This window comes from Apis dorsata, unplaced genomic scaffold (genome assembly GCF_000469605.1).
Source record: "Apis dorsata unplaced genomic scaffold, Apis dorsata 1.3 scaffold_899, whole genome shotgun sequence".
NCBI classification, from domain to species: Eukaryota; Metazoa; Arthropoda; class Insecta; order Hymenoptera; family Apidae; genus Apis; species Apis dorsata.
In genome coordinates, this window is record NW_006264014.1 from 91,234 (window position 1) to 92,465 (window position 1,232).

General features: G+C 18.7%; 1 protein-coding gene across 1 annotated transcript in view; it reads right to left on the bottom strand.

Moving 5' to 3' along the window:
• The window catches only part of LOC102676349 (homeobox protein orthopedia B-like), a 5,274-nt gene that overhangs the window by 1,940 nt on the left and 2,102 nt on the right, over positions 1-1,232 (bottom strand). Inside the window, exons 2-3 of the mRNA XM_031514147.1 lie at positions 510-644; positions 9-107 (exon numbers count right to left, since the gene is read on the bottom strand). Coding sequence (XP_031370007.1) covers positions 9-107; positions 510-644 — 234 coding nt within the window. The remainder of the gene's footprint in view (positions 1-8; positions 108-509; positions 645-1,232) is intronic.

Sequence of the window (1,232 nt, forward strand, 5' to 3'; positions counted from 1 at the left end):
AGAGGTGCTGCACTTCCTAATCCCAAACATCGCATTCTCCATGCATCTTGTAACAATTGCAATCGGGCTTGTTTTCTCCATTTTGCTCGCCGATTCTGAAACCAAACCTAAAACAACAAATAATTTTTTTTATCTTTATCACGATAAAATATATACATTTAAAAATATTATTAATTAATTTACATATGTAAATTTATGTAAATTAATTAATAATATTTACGAAATGTAAATATTATATATTATAATAATGATATTATGCATAATATAAATATAAATATTTGTCAAATTTTTTTAAAATAAAAGTAAACATTTATAAATTGAATGAACATTTACAATGATAGACAACATAAATTATTCCAAATAGGAACTAAGATTAAAAAGAAAAGAAATATAAAAGAGATTAACTTCTTAACAAATTATTCTATTAATTTGATATTAAAGAAAAAATAGAATGTATGTAATTTGATATCAAAGAAAAAATAGAACAAAAAAATATTTATTTTTTTAACCTGAACACGAGCCTCTGAGAGCGAAATTCTAAGAGCGACTTCTTCTCTTAAGAAAACATCTGGATAATGGGTCTTCTGGAAAAGTGATTCCAATTCTTGGAGCTGTTGTGGAGTGAAGGTCGTTCGATTGCGTCTCTATTCAGATATGATTAAGAATAATTAATAATCATACGTAAATATTATTTTATTTTATGTTTTTTAATTTATAATAATTTTGATGAAAAATGAAATATACAATAATATTACTATCTACATTATATAAAAATTAAGAAACTGAATTAAATATTTAAACCATAACTACATTATTTATTTATATGTTTTTATTTTCATTAATTTTATGTTTTTGTTTCATTTTTTTGTTTGATTTTTTACTTTCAAAGCTGAAAAAAATATTTAAAGAAATACTTAACGATATAATTTTTATTATTGCATTAGAAATAATATAATATATTATGTTAAAAATAATACTATATAATTGAAATATAATTACCTAATACAAATTAATCGTATTATAATTCTCTAAATATAGTGTTATGTATCTTTTTCTCAAATTAATTCTTTTAAAAAAGAAATTAATTATATTAAAATTATTTAATATAAAAATCTAAAAATTTTTTTAATTATTTAATGAATTTATAGTTTTTTAAAAAGTGAAAATTTTAATTAGTAAATATTTTCTTTTTTAGAAATAAATAAAATTAAATATAAAAATAAATAATAAAA